The sequence below is a fragment of the Entelurus aequoreus genome, linkage group LG06, assembly GCF_033978785.1.
Source record: "Entelurus aequoreus isolate RoL-2023_Sb linkage group LG06, RoL_Eaeq_v1.1, whole genome shotgun sequence".
In the NCBI taxonomy this organism is placed as follows: Eukaryota; Metazoa; Chordata; class Actinopteri; order Syngnathiformes; family Syngnathidae; genus Entelurus; species Entelurus aequoreus.
Genome location: NC_084736.1, coordinates 9,619,285 through 9,641,317, shown reverse-complemented (window position 1 = coordinate 9,641,317; position 22,033 = coordinate 9,619,285). Strand labels below are relative to the sequence as shown.

The following is a 22,033-nucleotide window of genomic DNA, read 5'->3' as shown; positions in this document are numbered from 1 at the left end:
TAGATAACCAGGACCAGGTGGGCCATCTACGCACCTGTCGCTGATCTTGAAGCCGGTCCTGGCACATGCCGCTTCGCTGCAGGTCCGCAGGCCACGCCCCCCTCCACAGACATATTTCTGCTCAAACCCTTAATGGATCTGTCCCGATACATCATCTACATCCATCCATCCATCCATTTTCTACCGCTTGTCCCTTTCGGGGTCGCGGGGGGTGCAGTAGCCTATCTCAGCTGCATTCATGTCCATATAAATGTACATAACTTAAAAAAAGTAATACATTAAATACCTCCCTCCTATCAAAATGTAAAAACAGAGATAAAGGCATCATGTAATGACAAAAAGCTGACAAGTTTATGTTAATAATTAATAAAAAAAAACTTGCCATGGTGCCCTAAAACAGTGTTTTTCAATCACTGTGCCGTGAGATACAGTCTGGTGTGCCGTGGGAGATTATCTAATTTCACCTATTTGGGTTAAAAATACTTTTTGCAAACCAGTAATTATAGTCTGTAAATGATGTTTTGTTGAGTGTCGGTGCTGTCTAGAGTTCGGCAGAGTAACCATATCAGTAGGTGGCAGCCGGTAGCTAATTGCTTTGTAGATGTCGGAAACAGCGGGAGGCAGTGTACAGGTAAAAAAGGTGTCTGATGTTTAAATAAAAAATAAACAAAAGGTGAGTGCCCCTAAGAAAAGGCATTGAAGCTTAGGGAAGGCTATGCAGAACGAAACTAAAACTGAACTGGCTACAAAGTAAACAAAAACAGAACGCTGGACGACAGCAAAGACTTACTTACAATGTACATCTGAACATGACATGACAATCAACAATGTACGATACCCACAAAGAAGGATAAAAACAACTGAAGTATTCTTGATTGCTAAAACAAAGTAGATGCGGGAAATATCGCTCAAAGGAAGACATGAAACTGCTACAGGAAAATACCAAAAAAAGAGAAAAAGTCACCAAAATAGGAGCGCAAGACAAGAACTAAAACACTACACACAGGAAAACAGCAAAAAACTCCAAATAAGTCAGGGTGTGATGTAACAGGTGGTGACAGTACACCTACTTTAAGACAAGAGCTATATTGATGCATGCTTGGTTATGGTTTAAAGTCATATCCAACAACTGCGACAACGACTTTTTACTGTCAACTGAGTTTAATTTTTTAATGATTTCTGCTGGTGGTGTGCCTCCGCATTTTTTCAACGCAAAAAAAATGTGCCTTGGCTCAAAAAAGGTTGAAAAAACACTGCCCTAAAATATGAGCCCTCCTTTAAGGCAACACTTGCCTTGACCTTAAAAAGTTAAAATTTGAGGCCTTGGATATGCATAATATTGGCAAATTACAATGTGCAAGACTACCAACTACCAGAAAATTAATTCAAGAGTACAAATTGGAAATTGTAAGGATGTATGAAATGATTTAGGAAATGTTTTAGGATGTAAGCATGTGAAAATGTTAATAATGTTGTACCTTGTTATCTTACATGTACTGTATTGGGGGCCCCCGTTTATAAGCTATTACAGTTTCCCTTTTACAAAGCACTTAGAATTCATATACAATTGTTACACTGCAAAAAGTCAGTGTTCAAAAACAAAAAAAAAACATACAAAAATGAGGGGTATTTTATTTGAAATAAGCAAAATTATCTGCCAATAGAACAAGAAATTTTGGCTTGTCAAGACTTTCCAAAACAAGTAAAATTAGCTAACCTCAATGAACCCAAAAATACCTTAAAATAAGTATATCCTCACTAATAACAAGTGCACTTTTATTGGTAGAAAAAAATGAGACCTTTTTGCTCAATATGTTGAAAAATATTCTTAAATTAAGTAAATGCTAGTGCCATTATCTTGACATAATGATATGCGCTCTGCATTACATTTCTTGAAACCATCAAATTTATACTAAAAACTAATTTATTGTTCTTAATGGAAAGGCAACAAGGCACATTTTTTTAAAGAATTTATCTGAATGTGCATGAACTATTTCTGTTCAAAATTGTTTGAAATGTCACATGTTAAATGTTTTTTTTTCATGCTTGAAATAAGAAATTATTACTTTAAAAAAGTAGTTTTTATACTTGTGAGTGTTGATGACACAGCTTTGCATCAGTTGATATTCTAGTTTCAATCATGTTTTACTCAATATAGGTCATCAAATCTCAGCAACAAGCTGTAATATCTTACTGAGATCATTTAGGACCAAAACACTTAAAACAAGTAAAACACTCTAACATAAAATCTGCTTAGTGAGAAGAATTATCTTATCAGACAGAAACTAAGCAAATATCACCCTTATTTGAGATATTTCATCTTACTTAGATTTCAATTTTTGCAGTGTAGGTGTATAGACTTGTACAATGTTTTGTAAATAAAGAGAGATGATGATGATATTAATGAAAATGTTGTTTGTTGCAGTGATGGTGTCCCACCCTACAGATACCATAAGCCTCATCGGCGGGAGATGCAAGAGAGCGCTCGAGCAAACGGGCGTGTGCCTTTGCCTCTCATCCCCGTGAGTTATTCATGGGTTCTATACCCCCGCACACACCCTACCCCCATTTCCCTCTTGCTTTCTTTCAACTGTCTGTCTCTGCTGTATTTCTTTCTGCAAGTGAACCTCTGGAGAACGTGCATATTTAAGGCGTGTGTGTGTGTTGCGAGGCCTGTGAGGGAGTGTAAGAATACAGTTGGAAGAGAAGGGCTGTCTAAATGTAGCTCCTTGCTTTGGGGAAACTGCGCCCAGCAGACAGGAATGCTCCCCTGTGACAGCCTGATGCCTCCCTGTGCAGCTGAGGCTGCCTCTCGCCAACCCTAATTAGGCTGTCCAATCAGAATGTGCAAAATGACTGCATTTTAAAAGGACTAATCCCCATCACGTGTTTGGTCAGATTGACAGAGAATTAACTGACATAAAGAAAACACTCGAGTGGCTCTTCAGTCCAGTGGACAGAAAATATTTAATTTTAATATGATTAATATGATTTTAATTATGTATTTTAACAAGAAGGGGTTTTATACAGATTTAAAACACTTCCTTGTTGTCTACATCAGTGTTTTTCAACCTTTTTTTGAGCCAAGGCACATTTTTTTCGTTGAAAAAATGCGGAGGCACACCACCAGCAGAAATCATTAAAAAAACGAAACTCAGTTGACAGTAAAAAGTCGTCGTCGCAATTGTTGGATATGACTTTAAACCTTAACCAAGCATGCATCAATATAGCTCTTGTCTCAAAGTAGGTGTACTGTCACCACCTGTCACATCACGCCCTGACTTATTTTGAGTTTTTTTGCCGGTTTCCCGTGTGTAAGTTCTTGTCTTGCCCACCTATTTTGGTGGCTTTGTGTCTTTTTTTTGGTATTTTCCTGTAGCAGTTTCATGTCTTCCTTTAAACGATATTTCCCGCATCTACTTTGTTTTAGCAATCAAGAATATTTCAGTTGTTTTTATCCTTCTTTGTGGGGACATTGTTGATTGTCATGTCAGGTTCAGATGTACATTGCGGACGCCGTCTTTGCTCCACAGTAAGTCTTTGCTGTCGTCCAGCATTCTGTTTTGGTTTACTTTGTAGCCAGTTCAGTTTTAGTTTCGTTCTGTATAGCCTTCCCTAAGCTTCCATGCCTTTTCTTAGGGGCACTCACCTTTTGTTTATTTTTGGTTGAAGCATTTTACCTTTTTACCTGCATGCTGCCTCCCGCTGTTTCCGACATCTACAAAGCAATGAGCTACCGGCTGCCACCTACTGATATGGAAGAGTATTACACGGTTACTCTGGCGAGCTCTAGACAGCACCGACACTCAACAACAACACATCATTTGCAGACTATAATTACTGGTTTGCAAAAAATATTTTTAACCCAAATAGGTGAAATGAGATAATCTCCCATGGCACACCAGACTGTATCTCACGGCACACGATGAATGGTCTATTTTTGATCTTTTTTCATATATAAAGCACACCAGATTATAGGGCGCATTAAAGGAGTCATATATATATATTTTTTTTCTAAATGTAAAAGACTTCCTTGTGGTCTACATAACATGTAATGGTGGTTCTTTGGTCAAAATGTTGCATAGATGATTTTTTACAGATCATCTTCAAGTCACTTTCTGACAGTCGCTTCAGGATGCGCCGTTTTGTGGGCGGTCTTATTTACTTGGCTCACCTTCGGCAGCGTCTTCTCCCCCGTCATCTTTGTTGTAGCGGTGTAGCGTGCAAGGACGGGAGTGGAAGAAGTGTCAAAAGATGGAGCTAACTGTTTTAATGACATTCAGACTTTACTTCAATCAATAACGGAGCAGCATTTCCTTATTCGGAAAACAACAACAAGGCTCACCTCTCTAATAACTAAACTTCCTTGGGTGAATAATGCAAACTCACTACACCGGTATGTTTTAGCGCTTTCATGGCGAGTTTACTGACAGATATAAGTAAGAACTTTACACTACTTTATATTAGAAATGGCAACAGCAGAGGATGAATGTCCCATAACAAGAAGATAGGGAAAAAGAAGAAGCTTATCGACTACGATGTCGGCACGGACTACAAAGGCGGACACGCGCAATTTTTCAGGATTTATGCAGATCCCAAATACAGTTCAGCAGGTACCAGAATGTAAGAAAAGTTGCTTTTACATAATATTGCGAAACAAAACGCCAGATAATGTCTTTCCTTATACACACACCATAATAATACTCGTATGTTTAACACGCCGACAATCCATCAAGCGGTGCGGCTTCATAGCTTACCAAAGTCGTACTAAAACATTTTGATAGATTTTGAGCGCCGTGTGTAATGTTCTATATTTTCAATGGAACATATAAAATGTTGGTGTTGTTTACTTGCGTCATATTGCCATCATAGTGCATCTACATCAGGGGTGTCCAAACTTTTTCCACTGAGGGCCGCACATTGAAAAATCAAAGCAAGCAGGGGCCATTTTGATATTTTTTATTTTAAAAACCAATACAATATATGTATAAAAAATATACATTCAGGCTTCCACTCAGGCTTGATCCCGGGGACCCCAAGGGGTTTTGGTCCAAAAAATATAAAAAAATGTGTCATTATTCAGTATTATTATTTGTGTTATTATTCAAGTTTTTAAATCTCTACATCAACATTAGGTCTATCTGTCAATATAACATTTTTTAAAGATTTAAATTGTATGCTCTTTTTGTCAAAGAAAACCCTTTTTTTTAATGAAAAAAACAAAATATGCAATATTTTCATCCAATAAAATTTTTAAGTGGGATATTTGAGATTATATAATAATTGGAGCCTTAAAAAGGTCAATAACTCATAACACCATTGATTTTAATTCATTATTATTTTTTGAGCAATGACACTTAAAAACTAATCACACTAAAATTGTAGGGGATCCAAAAGGGTCCTACTCATTAAAGTGTTAAAAAATAAATTATAATTTTTTTTTTTTACTGTTTACTTTTAACACAATAATCTCGAGATCAACGTCAGATCTATCCGTCAATTATAAATTTTATTGTTGTTTATGTTTTTTGTTTGTTCGTTTTAGGCCCTTCTTTAAAAAAAACAGCTCGTTTTTTTACATGGCAAACACAAAATATGCAACATTTTCCCCCAAAAATATCTCAAAATATTTAATGTGACGTAATTGGAGCCTTGAATAGGTCAATAATTCATAATGACATTGATTTTGATTCATTATTATTTTTTAAAGAAACAAACAGCCTACATGGCAGCTTTGTGTGATTAGAGTAAACATTGCTACATTTTCTTGTTACATTCCACCTGTTTGCTCTTTAAATACCACTTTTAATGTTTTTTATTTTTTTCAATCGTATTTTTAAAATGTGCCGTGGGGCCGTTAAAAAAATGACCTGCGGGCCGCACTTTGAACACCCCTGATGTACATGTATCTCTTATGTTTGACTGCCATCTACTGGTCACACTTATCATTACACCATGTACCAAATAAAATTGCTTTGAGGTCGTCTGTAAGCAAAACTATTTATTCCGTACATTAGGTTATAAAGCGCACTGTCGAGTTTTGAGGGGAAAAAAAGATTTTAAGTGAGCCTTGTAGTCCGGAAAATATGGTACATGTTTCTTACACTAAAAGCAAGCAACAGCAATGCTCTTGATATAGAAGAGTTTAAAATATATCAAATTATTGGTTTTGCTGAGATTCTGGTGTCTTTCGTTCCAGCGCACAAACAGGATTCCGAAGGACATCCACATTGTGCCGGAGCGCTTCGCCGCTGACCTGATCCTCCGCTTGGAGGGCGTTCTGCGAGAGCGGGAGACAGAAGAGCGTCTGGAGAGACTACGACTGGTACGTCCTATCGATTCTGGTCGCCCAAGTCAGTTGCAAAACTGTGGTCCTTTTTGTTTTGGTAATTTGATGATACACGTGGCACACTGGTTAGTGTTGTGATGCGTGCGATATTAGGCACCTTTCGACAGCTAACGATTTATTCTAGTCTGTCCTGCACTAGATGCACCAGCCAATGTCTGTTAGGCGTCAAGGTTTTCAAATCAGCCTGGCACGAAATGAAATTAATGAGGCCAGCTATTAAGAGTGGGCATTAAAAAAAAAAAACATGAAACACTTGGCATCACTTGCGTCCTCTGGCTTTGTGCATGAATCAGATGGAGCACATGCGCGCTCGCAGGCTTATAAACGGTGGAACAGCGCAGCGGCCGTTTGATGCCCACTTGAACGCCGATGAAACACAAATGGAATTTGACTTTGTACATAGCTCCAAGTGTTGGTGTGTGTTACTTTCTGCAACCTTCTGTAAGCACAATAAGAAGCTGCTAATACCCTCTACGCTGCACGGCGCCTCTTGTGCTCAACACAGATCTAGTTGCTTTTGACACTTTTTCATTTGAAAAAGCATTTACTACAAAATCATTTTTCCAGTACATGTTCAGGCTAAGTTCCATTTAGCTAACTTAACCATACTTGCCAACCCTCCCGATTTTCCCGGGAGACTCCCGAATTTCAGTGCCCCTCTCGAAAATCTCCCGGGGCAACCATTCTCCCGAATTTCTCCCGATTTCCACCTGGACAACAATATTGGGGGCGTGCCTTAAAGGCACTGCCTTTAACGTCCTCTACAACCTGTCGTCACGTCCGCTTTTCCTCCATACAAACAGCGTGCCGGCCCAGTCACATAATATATGCAGCTTTTACACACACATAAGCTAATGCGAGGCATACTTGATCAACAGCCATACAGGTCACACTGAGGGTGGCCGTATGAACAACTTTAACACTGTTACAAATATGCGCCACACTGTGAACCCACACCAAACAAGAATGACTAACACATTTTGGGAGAACATCCGCACCGTAACACAACATAAACACAACAGAACAAATACCCAGAATCCCCTTGCAGCACTAACTCTTCCGGGACGCTACAATATACACCCCCCGCTACCCCCTACCCCCCACACACCTCAACCCCGCCCACCTCAACCTCCTCATGCTCTCTCAGGGAGAGCATGTCCCAAATTCCAAGCTGCTGTTTTGAGGCATGTTAAAAAAAATAATGCTCTTTGTGACTTCAATAATAAATATGGCAGTGCCATGTTGGCATTTTTTTCCATAACTTGAGTTGATTTATTTTGGAAAACGTTGTTTAATTGTTTAATGCATCCAGCGGGGCATCACAACAAAATTAGGCACAATAATGTGTTAATTCCACGACTGTATATATCGGTATCGGTTGATATCGGAATCGGTAATTAAGAGTTGGACAATATCAGAATATCGGATATCGGCAAAAAAAAGCACTGTTACGTGTTAATCTAAACATCTGTTGTCTTTAACAGTACCACCAACCCCCCACCCAACTCAACACCGCCGCGCACCCCCCCATCTCCCAAATTCTGAGGCCTCAAGGTTGGCAACTACCGTATTCTCCGCACTATAAGGCGCACCGGATTATAAGGCGCACCTTCAATGAATGGCCTATTTTGAAACTGTGTTCATATATAAGGCGCACCGCATTATAAGGCGCATAGAATAGACGCTACAGTAGAGGCTGGGGTTACGTTATGCATCCCGTAGTTGCGAGACCTGTTGTGGCTCAATATTGGTCCATATATAAGGCGCACCGGATTATAAGGCGCACTGTCAGCATTTGAGAAAATTGGAGGTTTTTAGGTGCGCCTTATAGTGCGGAAAATACGGTATGTCAGTCACTGCTATAATAACTAGAAAAGCACAGACATGAGAGGTCTCAGTGGGTGGAGGCAGGGCCACATACAAACAAACACAGAAGTAGAGGCTCAAAACATTACCATAAGGTAACCATGGTAGGAATGTTCCAGATAAACCCCAAAATGTAATCCCATTTTTCCCTGAAAATTTGATGAAAATCTGCCTATAAACTTTCGACCAATCTACAGCAGAAAGAAGGAAACTGAGTGAATCCTCTTGTCTATCTCCGCTATCTTTGTCTCTGCGAGGCCGCGAGCGTACACACTCACACAGAAGTTGAAGCTTGTAACGTAAACGTAAGGTAACGTTGTTGGATTAGACCCAAAAAGTCATCAATTCTTCCTTATCCCAATTAGGAACTTTTTGAGTTATAACTGACAAACCCCAGAATCGCATAACCTAGTGCAGTGTTTTTCAACCACTGTGCCGTGGCACACTAGTGTGCCGTGGGATACAGTCTGGTGTGCCGTGGGAGATGATCTAATTTCACCTATTTGGGTTAAAACTAGAGATGTCCGATAATATCGGTCTGCCGATATTATCGGCCGATAAATGCGTTAAAATGTAATATCGTAAATTATCGGTATCGTTTTTTTTATTATCAGTATCGGTTTTTTTTGTTTTTTTTTTATTAAATCCACATAAAAAACACAAGATACACTTACAATTAGTGCACCAACCCAAAAAACTTCCCTCCCCCATTTACACTCATTCACACTCATTCACACAAAAGGGTTGTTTCTTTCTGTTATTAATATTCTGGTTCCTACATTATATATCAATACAGTCTGCAAGGGATACAGTCCGTAAGCACACATGATTGTGCATGCTGCTGGTCCACTAATAGTACTAACCTTTAACAGTTAATTTTACAAATTTTCATTAATTACTAGTTTCTATGTAACTGTTTTTATATTGTTTTACTTTCTTTTTTATTCAAGAAAATGTTTTTAATTTATTTATCTTATTTTATTTGATTCATTTTTTTAAAAAGTACCTTATCTTCACCATACCAGGTTGTCCAAATTAGGCATAATAATGTGTTAATTCCACGACTGTATATATCGGTAGATATCGGTATCGGTTGATATCGGTATCGGTAATTAAAGAGTTGGACAATATCGGCATATCGGATATTGGCAAAAAGCCATTATCGGACATCCCTAGTTAAAACTATTTTTTGCAGACTAGTAAATATAGTCTGCAAATGATGTGTTGTTGTTGAGTGTCGGTGCTGTCTAGAGCTCGGCAGAGTAACCGTGTAATACTCTTCCATATCAGTAGGTGGCAGCCGGTAGCTAATTGCTTTGTAGATGTCGGGAACAGCGGTAGGCAGTGTGCAGGTAAAAAGGCGTCTAATGCTTAAACCAAAAATAAAGAAAAGGTGAGTGCCTCTAAGAAAAGGCATTGAAGCTTAGGGAAGGCTATGCAGAACTAAACTAAAACTGAACTGGCTACAAAGTAAACAAAAACAGAATGCTGGACGAAAGCAAAGACTTACTGTGGAGCAAAGACGGCGTCCACAATGTACATCCGAACATGACATGACAATCAAAGATGTCCCCACAAATAAGGATAAAAACAACTGAAGTATTATTGATTGCTAAAACAAAGTAGATGCGGGAAATATCGCTCAAAGGAAGACATGAAACTGCTGCAGGAAAATACCAAAAAAAGAGAAAAAGCCACCAAAATAGGAGCGCAAGACAAGAACTAAAACACTACACACAGGAAAACAGCAAAAAACTCAAAATAAGTCAAACAGTACACCTACTTTGAGACAAGAGATATAGTGATGCATGGTTGGGTATGGTTTAAGTTCATATCCAACAATTGCGACAACGACTTTTTACTGTCAACTGAGGTGGCACAGGTAATTTTTTTTGTGGTGGTGGTTTTGTAGTTTTGTCTCTCTGCAAGGGAGGCATCCTTAGTGGTAATGAAATGCTGACATCTTCTGGTGGAAATGAGTGCAACACATTCATGCTGAATTTTTTTTTTTTTCCCTATGTGTTTCCCTCAAAAGGAAGAGGAAGTCGATGAAATGAACACGTCATTTGCCAACCATCGGTTCCCCGATGCTGTTCATCCGCAGAATTCCAACTATGCCGACTACTTCCAGAGGGACTCCCACGAGGAGAACCCGGAGAGCATTCTGGATGACCACGTCCAGCGCGTCATGAAGACTCCCGGCTGCCAGTCGCCGGGAACGGGACGCCATTCTCCCAAGTCTTGCTCGCCAAGTGGCTTCCTAGGGGGTAAAGGGATTACGGTGCCATCTTTGAGTAAATATGCATCCAGGCATTGTCTCAAGGGAGAGTCCGGCCACATGCACCACTACAAAGCTGGGGTCGGGAAGTCCAAAGAGCAAATGGAGTCACCCTGGGGAGAAGACGTGGGTCATGGACCCAAGTCTTGCATGTTTGCAGATGGCATTGGATTCACAAACATGGAGCATATAACTCATGGGTATGTTTATTTATTTAAGTTCACTAATGTCCCGTTTTCCGTCCTCCTCACCATGGTTCTCCTACTGCACAGAAGTAAAGGCGGTGTGCAGTGTAGGCGAGCATGCAAGCGTGGGGAGGAGGTGCCAGGTCCTGGAGATGACATGGAGAAGAACCAGAAGATCTTCTTATGGCTGATGGAGGGGCAGAAGGAGATGATCCGACACAAAAGGAGTCCCTATGGGTCAGGAGAAACACTTAACGTTTATCATGGTTTTCATATTTCTGGAAATTTTTGGAATCATTTCTTGAGCTTCTTTAATATTTAATTGATTATTTATCCACATCAGTGCCTTTAAGGTTTATTGGCACTATGTACCTCTCCCTACGTCCGTGTACCACTCCGTACAGCTGCGTTTTAAAAAGTCATACATTTTACTTTTTTAAACCGATACCGATAATTTCCGATATCACATTTGAAAGCATTTCAAATAAATATCGGCAGTCCGATATTATCGGACATCTCTAATTGTAATCACATTTTTTCCTCCTAATTTGTTGCTTTGCGGCACTTCTCACAAGCGAGTGTGTAAAGCTGGCACCCCGTTCTCCGCCCACCAAGACAAAGATTGTGAATGAGTGAAAAGAGGGCTCACTGTGTTCGGTTAATTCTACTGTTAAATAAACACGCTCAGGTGCACGGATTGAAACGCCTCTATCCCTGTTTGAAGCAAGAGATGAACAAACACGAAGCTCAACAATTCTGATTAGCGGTGTGTGGAGGTTACCCTCCAGGGGGTTCTTAGGACCACCAAGCACCGACATGAGAGCCCGGTTTAGGGTTAAAATACAGTTTTATTTCGTAGTGATTTCCCCAGGTTGCTTTCCAGCAATTGTCTTTTAGTCTCTTTCAGTCTCGCTCTCGCTCTCACGCCAGCTCCTCCCAGCTGCTGCTTATACACTGCGACAGGTGATTAGATAACAAGGCCCACATGGGCCATCTACGCACCTGTCGCTGACTTCGAGGCCGGTCCTGGCACACCCCGTTCCACTGCAGGCCCGCAGGCCACGGCCCCCTCCACACGGTGATAGCGGAGGGAAAAAAAACTTAGCGATTTGCGATTACCTAATCGCCTTAATTTACACCTCAATGTCGATCCGATGTCGATTAATTGTGCAGCCAACTGAAGATGGCACTTATCATTACTCCAAATCAAAACAAGTCTTCATTTTCTATTTCAGCAGCACCACAGGCTCCAAGAAGGTTCCCGGCCACGCTGGATCCCATCCCGGCTCAGCCTGGGACAACGTGCAGCCATCGCATCCTTTCATCCAGGACCCCACCATGCCCCCCAACCCAGCCCCGAGCCCCCTCATCCAGCTGGAGGAGGTCCGCAGGCGTCTGGAGGAGGAGAAACTCAAGTCTGGAGTTTTGCAACCCAAGCAGAGGTGTGCGGACGTCCAAGTCTTTTTGGTGTCTTTCCCTCCCAAACAGAGTGAAAAGTGGTCTTTAGATTCATCAGTGGCTTGTTGGCTCTCTCAGGTATGTGATGGAGGTCATCCAGCGAGGTCGCACTGCGGTCAGGCCTGCACTTGTCCCTCCACTCAGCATGGTGCCTGCCGTTTCTGACTGCGCGCCCTCCGAGCCCGAGTATGTGCTGTCCTGTCCACGTGTAATGACTTCATGCCCACCCCCATTTACCTCACCTTAGTCATTGCCATGGACATTGTCTAACATAAGTTCTTGTTTTCCCATCAATACGACTGTTTACACTGGAATCTGATTTTTTTCCATCTGAGTGTTTAGATTACATGTAAAATGTGATCTTTATCAGATTTCAGTATAAACGCACACAGGCCCCTCGACATCACTTGCATGCGCAATTCGACAAAGCCAAAACAAAACCGTATTTTCCGGACCATAGGGCGCACAAGATTATAAGGCGCACTGCAGATGAGCGGGTCTACTCAGGTCTATTTTTATACAAAAGGCGCACCGGATTATAAACCGCATTAAAGGGGTCATATTATATACATACTTGCCAACCCTCCCGATTTTCCCGGGAGACTCCCGAATTTCAGTGCCCCTCCCGAAAATCTCCCGGGGCAACCATTCTCCCGAATTTCTCCCGATTTCCACCCGGATAACAATATTGGGAGCGTGCTTTAAATGCACTGCCTTTTGCGTCCTCTACAACCTGTCATCACGTCCGCTTTTCCTCCATACAAACAGCGTGCCGGCCCAGTCACATAATATATGCGGCTTTCACACACACACATAAGTGAATGCAAAGCATACTTGATCAACAGCCATACAGGTCACACTGAGGGTGGCCGTATAAACAACTTTAACACTGTTACAAATATGCGCCACACTGTGAACCCACACCAAACAAGAATGACAAACACATTTCGGGAGAACATCCGCACCACAACACAACATAAACACAACAGAAGAAATACCCAGAACCCCTTGCAGCACTAACTCTTCCGGGACGCTACAATATACACCACCCCGCCCACCTCAACCCCCCCATCTCCCGAATTCGGAGGTCTTAAGGTTGGCAAGTATGATTATATATTCCTTTCTAAATGTAAAAGACTTCCTTGTAGTCTACATAACATGTAATGGTGGTTCTTTGGTCAAAATGTTGCATAGATGATGTTTCACAGATCATCTTCAAGTCGTTTTCTGACAGTCGCTTCAGGATGCGCCGTTTTGTGGGCGGGTCTTATTTACGTGGCTCACCTTCGACAGCGTCTTCTCCCCCGTCATCTTTGTTGTAGCGGTGTAGCGTGCAAGGACGGGAGTGGAAGAAGTGTCAAAAGATGGAGCTAACTGTTTTAATGACATTCAGACTTTGCTTCAATCAATAACGGAGCAGCATCTCCTCATCCGTGGCTCACTAGTGCAACAACAAGGCCAGAAATGTGTCCCGTGAAAAAACGTCTGACCGAAACTCTCTAATAACTAAAGTTCCGTGGGTGAATTATGTAAACCCACTAGACAGCTAGTTTTTAGCGCTTTCACAGCGAGCCTACTGACAGATATAAGTTAGAACTGTACGCCACTTTATATTAGAAATGCCCCACAAAAAGAGGATAGAGAAAAAGAAGAATTCGCCCAAATGTTCATGAACTTTGCAGAACCCAAATACCGTATTTTTCGGACTATACGTCGCAGTTTTTTTCATAGTTTGGCCGGGGGTGAGACTTATACTCAGGAGCGACTTATGTGTGAAATTCATCATCGAGTAATTTGCATAATTTACTACAATGATTTGATTTTCTCTAAAAAGGCTCAAAAAATGTATACTTACTAATTAATAATAACAGTTTTGTTTTAAACATCCATCCATTTTACAATATAATTACAACACTTTATGTACATATTTATATACAGATTTGAACAATAAGTTATTCACTGAAATATATTTATTAATTGTGGTTCTTACAAAAAATATATATTATAAAATATAAAAGCTAAAATGTCTCAAAGCTCTGCCCCTTTAATTGATTGATTGATTGAGACTTTTATTAGTAGGTTGCACAGTGAAGTACATATTCCGTACAATTGACCACTAAATGGTAACACCCGAATAAGTTTTTAAGCTTGTTTAAGTCGGGGTCCACTTAAATTGATTCATGATACAGATATATACTATCATATATAATATCATCATAATTAATTAGTGCATACTAAATAATTTAACTTTAGCCTACTACTACAACCATATTATTTACCAGCAACATAAAGTGAAACAGAGGCAGAGGTGTCCTGCCACAGTCAGTAACAAATAAACAGAAAACAGTAGTGGTGGTAGATAGACACAGAGCTTCATCAAACATCTGATCCACTGAACAAAGAGCTCCAAAAATCTTGAACTTTAGACTGCCATCAGTTTTACTCCCTACACTTAACCATGTGTTTCCTACTGCCTGCAGACTTTGCACCCTTTGTTATATACACATGTTGTGTTTCTAATATAAATACATTTAATAAAGTCAAATACAAATAAGGCAACAAGAGAAGTATCCTACACTTCTCTTTTGTAAAGTAAATCTGAACAGCCGATATGGGCATCTACATCAACTATATGATTTGCCTGAGAAGCTAGAGAGGACAAAAAAAAACAAAAAACTTTTTATTTTTTTTATTTTTATTTTTTTAATTTGTTTTTATTTATTTATTTTTTATTTGTGGTGGACGTAATTCTTTCGTGGCGGGCCGCCACAAATAAATGAATGTGTGGGAAACCCTGATGTATGAATGGATATATATGGTGTAATATATTTGAGAGATTTCCCATTTTTTTATGGCTGTTAAGTAGATAAAACACAGACATCAGCGTGGATCTACGTTAACGTTATTTTTCAACACCCTTACATTAAAAACTTTTGCAATTTGCAAATACGCTACCTTGTAAACATCATTTCCAGTCCTTCAACAATTGTTAGTTCTTAGGAATCAAACTACATATATCTTCATATATTTCATATAGCCTATTATTTGTGCACTATTGACTAGTGATGCACCAAAAATTTCGCCACCGAAAAAAGACCCTGATTACCGAAACAGCGCTGCCAAAACCGGATATCGTGATGAAATATCCCCTTCCGTTGATGGGCCGCATCTTTTTCTTGCGCACACGAATGACCAAAGTCGTACTAAAACATTTTGACAGATTTTTGAGCACCGTGTGTAATGTTGTATATTCTCAATGGAACATTTTAAAGTTTTGGAAATTATTGGCATCATCTTGCAGTCCACGCCTATCTCTTATGTGTTACTGCCATCTACTGGTCAAATGTACCATTGTCAGGTTCAAACACTGATGACATCTATTGAACAAGACAAGAAGCAATGAAATAAACAGAGACAGAATTCAATTTGGCTCAATTGAGGAAAAACGTGTCGACCTGTAACCTCTTACAGTGTCACCCACGCTCTGGCCAAAGATTGTATGCCTCCTTCCTTTATTTGGACCTTCCCTAACCACATGGCCATAGCTGTTTCTAAAGGACAAAGGTCGTAAACAGTTCGCAGAAAAGGTCAGTTCAAAAAAGAGGTCCGTAAAACAGTTAAAAAAAAAGTTTGTAAAACAGTTCAAAAAGAGGTTCGTAAAACAGTTCAAAAAGGAGGTTCAAAAAGAGGTAGTCTGGAAATTGGGCAGATCCTGACTTCTCTCCGCTTTGTAGTCCTTAGGTTGAAACAATATCTTTCTGTTGATTACCATACATGAAAGAAAACAGAAAACCTTCATGTTGCTTCCCCCCTACACAGTGGAGTTTTACGAGCCTTACTCTTGGTAGGTTCCAAAGACAGCTTTTGCTTCTCACCAGGCACTTAATGTAACGTAAAGTTTTTGTGAATACTCAGAAACAATTATTCTAACGACCATTACACCCTGTACCAAATAAAATAGCTTTGAGGTCGGCAAGCACAACCAAAATGATTCCGTACATTAGGCGCACTGGGTTATAACGCGCACTGTGGGTTTTTAAGGAGATAAAGGATTTTAAGTGCACCTTATAGTCCGAAAAAAATGGTAGCCGGATTCCATAAATCAAAAGGTTGAATGAAGTATCCACTTCCGCTGACGGGCCGCGTCTTTTCTTGCGCGCACGAATGACGTAGCTTGACCAAAGATGACGTAAAAGTCGTCAACAGGTCGCATTGTAGTCTAGACTGAAGTTACATTTGAAAAGATCTGATCCCAATCGAATTCGTACTACCTCCAGATCTGGCCCAAATCTGATGCGGAAATGTCAGATTTGAAGCACTTTGGAGCGTTTAGAATGGCAAAAAAAATGTATCCGATCTGTGTGAGAGGGCGAAAAAATCAGATTTGGTGTCTAAAGTAAACGGAGTCGATGTTTTTCTAAGCAGCACCCCCTGGGTGGCTGCGTGTCATATTCTCACCAGCAGATGGAGCTCAATGACAGGCGTTAAATTCTGCTTCTTCCAAGCACCTGTGGTTTATTATGCATCTCTCATTTTTAGTTTGTCGCCATGCTGTAGAATTGGAACCTTCAATTAATCAATTTGATTGTGTTTGGTCGAATAACACAATACTATTTATTTTTTTCTATTTTCAGACACAAAGCTCCTCAGAAGCAACCGTGTGACAACACCACAGTGGCGTATTATTTCTGCGGGGAGCCAATACCGTACAGGACGTCCGTCAAAGGGCGACTGGTGACGCTCGGCCAGTTTAAAGAGCTGCTGACCAAGAAAGGAAACTACAAGTGAGTGTCATGATTTGCCATGCATCCATCTTCTTCTGCTAATCCAGGGGCGTCAATCGTACGGCCCGCGTGCCGGATCAGGCCCGCAAACAGGTTTTATCCGGCCCGCGTGTCGAGTTGCTTTTTTTTTTTTTGGAACGTAAGAAACTGCTTTTCTAAATGTGTCCACTGGATGTCACAATAGCAATTCTGTTAGGCAAGCAAATGGTACACAGTTAAGGGGGACTGTGGCTCCTCCTCCTCGACCCACATGAAACTTAAAACCTGCCGTTTTTGCTTCGAACACATCGTCATTCGGCACCCTCGTCGCCCCAAAATGTCTCTGTCAAACACAAGAAAAGTGAACTTAACCCTTTTGAATAGTTTTTACCTCCGTTTCTTACGGTTTGTTGAGTTAGCACTGGATGGATTCGTGGACATGAGGAGGTATTTGATACCTAGAAGAGTTTACATGTTGTGTTTTTGTCCAATCCCAGAAAGACTGTGACTTAAAGTTTAATCCTGGCTTTGTAGATACACTGAGACAAAGTCCAAGCTCATTGTGTTTTTGAAACTGCACCAATTTCCTCAGAACTTTCAACAAATTTTAAGTGTTTTGTCCAGGGGATTATTTGTTATTTGTACGTTTTCAGAATGTGCTTGGCCAAAGAAAACAACCTGAAGTTGCCTTTATTTTGAAGTTATCATGCCATGATTTTACCATTCCGGTAAATGCCGGAATGGTACCACATATATATATATATATATATATATATATATATATATATATATATATATATATATATATATATATATATATATATATATATATATATATATATATATATATATATATATATATATATATATATATATATATATATATATATATATATATATATATATATATACATTTTATTTATTTTTTTAATTTTATTTTTTATTTTTTATTTTTTTAACTGTTTATTTCAAATAGGGACAGTTACAGAAACATATATATCTAAAACAGTCATCCAATGTATGCATCATAGTGTTTGTAGCCAAAGCTAATATACAACACTTGTCCCCAATAACAACAACAACAACAACAACAACAACACAGATCTAACATCATTAAAATAGGAAAATAAAAACAATGAGGCAAAGAGGGGTCAATAATAATGATAATAGTGATAATACAGACAAAGTGCAAACTAGATAAAAGCCAATAATAATAATGATAATAATAACACAGACAAAGTGCAAACTAGATAAGAACCAATTAGTAAAAATTAGTAAAAACTAAACATGGGAACACGATTGTTGCTCAACTAGCCACAAGATTTGGTATCCTGGAGCGGGCCCCTTCCTCTTCCAACATGACTGTGCACCAGTGCACGAAGCAAGGTCCATAAAGACATGGATGACAGAGTTTGCCGTGGATGAACTTGACTGGCCTGCACAGAGTCCTGACCTGAACCCGTTTGAACACCTTTGGGATGAATTAGAACGGAGACTGAGAGCCAGGCCTTCTCGACCAACATCCGTGTGTGACCTCACCAATGCGCTTTTGGAAAAATGGTGGAAAATTCCTATAAACACACTCCGCAACCTTGTGGACAGCCTTCCCAGAAGAGTTGAAGCTGTAATAGCTGCAAAAGGTGGACCCACATCATATTGAACCCTATGGGTTAGGAATGGGATGGCACTTCAAGCTCATATGTGAGTCAAGGCAGGTGGCCAAATACTTTTGGCAATATAGTGTACTTTAACTCCTCCACTTTGGGGCAAGATCTCCTCCCCAAAGAGGAGATGGAAAGAGACAATTATCTACTCCCACGTTTCTCAACTGATTCCACCATCAAAATGTTCAGCACATGAGACACGCCGGCTTGCCCTTTTCACATTTCATAATTTCCCAGCCCCTAAAATGTCCTTTGAAACTAGAGATGTCCGATAATATCAGCCTGCCGATATTATCAGCCGATAAATGCTTTAAAATGTAATATCGTAAATTATCGGTATCGGTTTCAACCTCCCGATTTTTCTGGGAGACTCCTGAATTTCTGTGCCCCTCCTGAAAATCTCCCGGGGCAACCATTCTCCCAAATTTCCCCCGATTTCCACCCGGACAACATTATTGGGGGCGTGCCTTTAGCGTCCTCTACAACCTGTCGTCACGTCTGCTTTTCCTCCATACAAACAGCGTGCCGGCCCACATAAGTGAATGCAAGGCATACTTGGTCAACAGCCATACAGGTCACACTGAGGGTGACGTATAAACAACTTTAACACTGTTACAAATATGCGCCACACTGTGAACCCACACCAAACAAGAATGACAAACACATTTCGGGAGAACATCTGCACCGTAACACAACATAAACACAACAGAACAAATACACAGAATCCCTTGCAGCACTAACTCTTGAAACTTGTATTAGTAGATTGCACAGTATAGTACATATTCCGTACAATGGACCGCTAAATGGTAACACCCGAATAGGTTTTTCAACTTGTTTAAGTCGGGGTCCACGTTAATCAATTCATGGTAAAAGTTACATTGTTTAATGCATCCAGCGGGGCATCACAACAAAATTAGGCATAATAATGTGTTAAATCCACGACTGTATATATCGGTATCGGTTGATATCGGAATCTGTAATTAAGAGTTGGACAATATCGGGACATCGGCAAAAAAGCCATTATCGGACATCTCTAATTGAAACGCATGTCGATGTTTCTTTCCGCAGGTATTACTTTAAAAAGAAGAGCGACGAGTTTGACTGCGGGGTGGTGTTCGAAGAGGTGCGCGAGGACGACGCCACCTTGCCGATATTTGAGGAGAAGATTATCGGGAAGGTGGAGAAAGTCGACTGAAGAGCGACGAGAGGAAGGCGACGTACGTAGGCGGAAGGTGAACAGGAAGTGGGGAGCAGGTTGGCAAGTCACATGTAGCTTTGTAACGTTTATTAGACGGATGACAAAAACAAAAGCGCTGCATATTTTGTACAGTTCTTTCTAAAGTCAACTTTTTATACATATATACATTATATGTATGGATACCAGATGTGTACAGTTTGTGTAACAAATAACTACATTTTATATCTATTTAACTATTTAAAATGCTAATTTGCAATCTTAGTGGAAAAACCCCTGATGAAGACGATCACTATCCTTTTTTATTGAAAGGGTTTATATTTATTTGCCTCTTGGCTCGCTAATGTTTTTGTTTTTTGAAGTAATTTATTTGGTGACAGTTTAGCAGCACTTTTCTAAGGTTTTCTGTTATTTTGGTGTCTTTGGCACGGGCAGTTGTAATAGCTTGTATTGGCCTCAATGGTGGCGCTGTTCCTATATAGGCCGTATTGTCACGAGGCCACGATTGGGATAGAAAATGAATTGAACTGAACTACGCTAATTTGTACTTTTATTGGCTATTTATTCCATTGTTGTGTAACTTTGCCTAACACTGAGCAAGAAGTCAAACACGTCATTGTAGAGTTGAATATCTATGCAATCTGCCGACTCTTGATGTAATAGGGCTTCCGGATATTTCTGTCACAAAAACCTATGACTCATCTTTGTTAAATTATCGAAGCGTTTGAATAGGAGCGTCTTCCAGCAGCAATTCCTCTTTACGTTTAAAAACGGTTCACTTTGGGTGCCTAAGTCCTCAGTCAGGTGCCTGGCGGAAATGTAAATACCCAGCATGAAGGATGGCGCCGCTTTGAAGATAGATACCTATAGGTGTGAAGCGTAACGGAGCCGCTCTGGTAAACGGCCGTAATGTTTAAAAAGTTTAAAGAACCTAATGAATGTATATGTTAAATTTAACTTGAATTTATTTTGTATGGTTTTTGATGTTACAAATGCTCACTTCTTTACAGAAATGTAATGTTAGCTCCTAGAGCAGTGGTTCTTAATCCTTGTTGGAGGTACCGAACCCCACCAGTTTCATACGCGCATTCACCGAACCCTTCTTTAGTGAAAAATAAAATGTTATTTTTTTCAAATTCAAGACAAAGTTATATGTTTTTGGTAACACTTTAGTATGGGGAACATATTCTAAGTAACAAAGACTTCATTTAGAGTTGTTTGGACACTAGGGGAACATATTCGAAGTAACAAAGATTTAATTTAGAGTTTTTTGGTTAGGGTTAGGGCCAGGGTTAGAGGGTTAGGGTTATAATAAGGCCATGCCGAATAAGGCATTTATAAGTACTTAATAATGACTAGTTAAGAGCCAATATGTTACTATTTTGCAATATTTTCTCCTAAAATAATTACTTTTTCATGTAAAATTGTTACTTTTTAATGTAAAATGGTGACATTGGTCATATAAGACTTTTATCACAATATTGCCAATTTTTTTGGTGTTCTTGTAAAATGGTGACATTTTGTGAGTAAAATTATGACTTTTGTCATCATTTTGCCGAGTGAAATTCCAATTATTGTTATTATAATATTGCCAAAATTTTTTAAGTTTTCTTATAAAATCGGGACTTTTGTCAAGTAAAATTACGACTCTTCATAAAATTGCCATAATGTTAAGCTTTTCTTGTAAAATTGCGACTGTTATTGAGGAAAATTCCAACTTATATCATAATATCGCACAGATGTTCAGTTTTTCTCGTAACATTTTGATGTGCGTTGAGTAAAATGACGACTTTTATTATAATACCGCCAAAGTTTAAAGTTTTTCTTGTGAAATTCCAACTAATTTTTCACAACAAGCTTTTTTATATTTAATAGTTTGTATATATTATTAATGTTGTAAATACAAATCTTTATATATCTAGAAAGGGTGGTCCTAAAGAGGTAGGCATTTTTCGGAGGTCTCAAGAAGGTAACAAATACAATATGTTCCCCATACTAAAGTATTACCTTGTAATTTTTCTGATGCACAAAATGAACCGTGCATGAACATCACCTTGTTCAAAGAACAAAACCAACACAGTGCATAAACTCACAAGAAATTACACACCTGAAAATCAGTCTGACTTCTGCTGTTGCCGTATCCGTAATACGCCGATAGGGAGAAGTTTTTATTTACACGATGAGTGGGGTGTGTTTTGACCTCCGCCGAACCCCTGAGCCCGACTCACCGAACCCCTCGGGTTCCATCGAACCCAGGTTAAGAACCACTGTCTTA

General features: G+C 39.7%; 1 protein-coding gene across 4 annotated transcripts in view; it reads left to right on the top strand.

Annotated features, from left to right (window-relative positions):
- axin1 (axin 1) overlaps window positions 1-20,815 on the top strand; it is a 47,280-nt gene extending 26,465 nt beyond the window's left edge. The window contains exons 4-11 of one of the 4 annotated variants that reach the window (XM_062049963.1): window positions 2,426-2,522; window positions 6,200-6,325; window positions 10,251-10,693; window positions 10,769-10,915; window positions 11,914-12,120; window positions 12,215-12,322; window positions 16,771-16,920; window positions 19,632-20,815. In XM_062049963.1, coding sequence (XP_061905947.1) covers window positions 2,426-2,522; window positions 6,200-6,325; window positions 10,251-10,693; window positions 10,769-10,915; window positions 11,914-12,120; window positions 12,215-12,322; window positions 16,771-16,920; window positions 19,632-19,758 — 1,405 coding nt within the window. In that variant the 3' untranslated portion in view covers window positions 19,759-20,815. Of the gene's footprint in view, window positions 1-2,425; window positions 2,523-6,199; window positions 6,326-10,250; window positions 10,694-10,765; window positions 10,916-11,913; window positions 12,121-12,214; window positions 12,323-16,770; window positions 16,921-19,631 lie in introns of all 4 variants that reach the window. The other 3 variants (XM_062049964.1, XM_062049962.1, XM_062049965.1) reach the window with 3 other exon arrangements.
- The last annotated feature ends 1,218 nt before the right edge of the window (window positions 20,816-22,033 follow it).